Raw genomic sequence first — 3732 nt, forward strand, 5'->3', positions numbered from 1 at the left:
ACCTAATAGGACCTATAGCCAATAACCAGCTATCACCAGCAAGGTATACCAACCATGGATAATTAATTGCTTAAGTTTCTCATGCTTAAGTAAAACCAATCAAGCCTAGTTGCTGATGAATCCAACTATGTTGTGATCCATCTTATACTTACTCCAGAAACTAGATAAAACCATAATAAACCATAGAACTCCACAACCCTAATTATCATACTTGTTCTTTATTAAAGAACATGTTCTTCAAAAGTTATTCTTTTGAAGTATATGATAATTAATCATTAACCATGCCATCTAGTGCTTAAATCAACCACTATTCAATACATGTTAGGATTATACCAATTCTCTTTGATGTGTGCTTGTAATATTAATATTGTGATATATTGCATTGCTTATTTATAATACCAAGTAATCAACCCTAATAAGAACCTTGTTTGCGAACCATCTCTAAAAGTGCAACACACCCTAAAGAAATCCTTACAACTCACTAATCCTAAATCATCGGGGTTAGGTCACGCTTAGAGCGATTGCATCTCATACTTATGCATTGTTGCATCCATGCCAATCTTTTAAACATCGTCCTTACCGGACGATGATGCTATTTCAGAATTTGGAGTTATTGCGTATCGAAGATCTTGCCTGCATAATCTTGCAGTCAAGAAAGGCAAGTTCATCGCTTGCTCATGTCATTTGAGTATTTTTACCAAATTACTTGCAAAGTACTATGTTTATCACTATTGCATAAAAAGCAAAACCACTATTTTCATAACTATGAATATGACTATGTGGTGGGCAATGGAACCATGGATTGTGTTGATATGGTGGAGGTTCCATTGCAAGGGTTTATATCCATCTAGGATTAAACAACAAATGTCGTCCAGTGATTCTTGTGTCGTAATACCCGTGTTAACCATAAGATCCGGAGTGGGACGGAGTAGTCAAAAGTGTTTCCACCTCTCGTACATCAACGGATGCGCTCTACCGTAGACACTTGTATCTCGTCGGGGCAAGCGGTAGGTCGGGGAAGCCTTAAGTCCCCACGGCATCGTCCGTAGACACTTGTCGCCCGAAGAACAAGCGGTAGGCTGGGGAAGCCTTAAGTCCCCACGGTATTGCGGTCTATGATGGGTTGCAGCTACCGGCGAAGGAGTTTGGTTAACGAGTCCCAAACTGTTGTCGTGGTCGGGGTCCACCCGTGAGTGGGAATAATGGGACCGGCGAGGACCCAGGGTCGGGATTTGCAACAAAGGGTGGGTGTGCGAGGTAGCGGAGGAACATGATTGGCTAGACCTTATACCGGGCCTCACACCATAGGAAGTGTGGACGAGCTCGCGGCTCGGTTGGCACCAAGGTTAAGATCTCTTATGGGTAAAACAACACACCTCTGCGAGTGTAAAGAACCGTGACCTGTCACTCTCGTTCCGGGATATGGAATCTGCGAACGCTGCCGGAAAGGAACTCCATGAAGTTCTAGTAAACCGGTGAAGGCTGACGGACATAGTTCTTCCGAATAAAAGCAACCTTTTGAAGAAATGATTATGAAAACCTGTATTGGTATTAGACTTTCTGGTCTAATGTCGTAGCTAGTGCATTAAACACCTCTTTCCTATAATGAACTTGTTGAGTACGCTCGTACTCATCCCACTCTTAAATCCCCTGCTTAGATATGGAGGCATCGAAGGAGGATCTACAGTGCAACTCGAAGGCCGAGGAGTCCAACAACTACTTCAAGAGACAGGACCCTGTCAGAGGAGTCAGATACCACATCCAACAAGGAGAAAACCTAGTTTAGCCATAGAAAGGAACTAGCTTCCTAAACATAGCTCCTATTTAGCTAGAATCTACTCATAGCCTCTATAGCTAGTTAAATACTCTACAAATAGAGTTCGTGATAAGACTAGACTACGAGTCGTTCTTCTGGAGTTTATTTGCAGTTTTACCTCATTGTAAAGTAGGAGGCTGTGATGATCTTATGTAATAGAGTCAATGTTGTAATTCTATAGACATGCCTTGGACCCGCATATGTTTCTGTTGTACCACTCTGAGCGATATAATACTAGTGGAACGATGTTTCATTGGTGTTATATCAGACTTGCATACTACACCATGCAGTGGTATGTCGGGTCTCCACAATGCTCTAAGCTGATAAGCAAGCACTCAATCCCATCCCATATAAGCCTTTCGGTTGATCCCCTACTCGGATGGATTGGAGTGTGTTGGAGTGGATTGGCGTGTATTTTAACTTGTTTGAGATTTAAAACACCACAATCCACCCCAATCCCCCTCGGATTGCCACAAACCGAACGAGGCCATAATATAGAATCACACATGGTAGCTTTGATTTCTCACAAACGAATACACGATGCATTCTCAGAGCAGGGAAAAATATTTCATTTGGGTAAAAATGTCGCTGAACCACAAAATCAACGAAATTTGCGAAATTTCGTAAATTTCGCAAAATATTTTGGACGAATTAGCAAGTTTTATTTGAATTTGAATCAATTTTATCTTCAAGTAAACAATATTCGAACTATATGCATTACCGTTCTAGTGGTCCGTAATGTTTTGACGTTGTGTTTGGTCCATGTTCGCTTCCTAGCTATGTATACTGTTTTAGATTTTTTTTTTTCTTCAATTTCAGCATGAAAATGAAACTAAACCAAAAAAATCATGTCATCTGGTGGTACTCGAACTAATGACGCCCAGCTTGCATCCTGTATGACTAACCACCATGCTAATGAAATTATTGAAGACAAAGTGTATTTTGCAGGATTTTACTCGGTAAGTTTGATAGTAACGAAGTTTTTTGAGCGAAATTCAAATCTTTCGCTGACCTGCGAAACGAACGAAATTTCGCGAAAATTCGCCAATGTTTCGCGAAATTTTAAACCCTGGATGCAATACACTTGCTTATGTATGCTTCTTAGAAGCAGTAACACATATCATGGGAGTAGATTTATGGATGTACTGAAGTGGGGATAGTTGACCATTTGGTCCAATAATTGGCACGTAGTGTTTACTTAGGTCCGCCGTCGCATCGTCATTCGTCAATGGAGGACGGACACGGCCACTTACAGCCGACCATCTACATGACGGAGAATGGCGCTGTGGCGATGTTGAGGACGCCACCGACGACTCCGCTGATGATCTGGCCGATAAGGCCAATCAGTCCGCCGAGGCCGCTGCTGCCGCTGTCAGCACCGAGAATCTGCACCGGCGCGGTCAGCGTGCCGGTGACGCTGGCGAGGGAGACGTTGCATGCTGCCAGCGGGGTGACGACGACCACCTTGCACTCTTTCTGGAGCAGAGAGGTGAGCAGCTGCGTGGAGAGCATGCGCAGGTTTATGGTGAAGGCCCCGCTGCCGTCCGTCTTCGCGGCGCCCACCACCGTGCCGCCGCACACCACCTGCACCGCGGCGTCTGGCCGGAGAAAAGAAGCAAAGCGTCAGACAGTCTGGTGGTTGGGATATAGCTTGTGGCACAGTGGCAATGGCTTCCAGGCAAGAAGCTAGCTAGAGAGGCCGCAGTACTTACTCGGGAACACCGGAACCGCAGCCACATTGATGGAACTCCCGGTGCTGCATGGCACTATGCCGGAGATGATGCCGAGGGGAAGCTGCGTGTCCGCCTCCGCACCGTGCGGCGCCATGCCTACGGTGACGAGGAGGAGAGCGGCGATGAAAAGGCTCTTGGTTGCCATTACCTCGGAGCTGCTCGACCTCCCTGTTATATGCGTGA

The 3732-nt window shown here is 45.0% G+C and overlaps 1 protein-coding gene across 1 annotated transcript; it reads right to left on the reverse strand.

The window, feature by feature from the left end:
* Positions 1 to 2896: 2896 nt before the first annotated feature.
* Positions 2897 to 3732, reverse strand: LOC124698321 (phylloplanin-like). Its single transcript, XM_047230811.1, has 2 exons — positions 3529 to 3732; positions 2897 to 3414 (listed from the first exon to the last, which is right to left on the reverse strand). Exons 1-2 carry the CDS (start codon positions 3692 to 3694, stop codon positions 3080 to 3082), a joined length of 501 nt encoding a protein of 166 aa, XP_047086767.1. The 5' UTR covers positions 3695 to 3732; the 3' UTR covers positions 2897 to 3079.

This window comes from Lolium rigidum, chromosome 3, assembly GCF_022539505.1.
Source record: "Lolium rigidum isolate FL_2022 chromosome 3, APGP_CSIRO_Lrig_0.1, whole genome shotgun sequence".
Taxonomy (NCBI): domain Eukaryota; kingdom Viridiplantae; phylum Streptophyta; class Magnoliopsida; order Poales; family Poaceae; genus Lolium; species Lolium rigidum.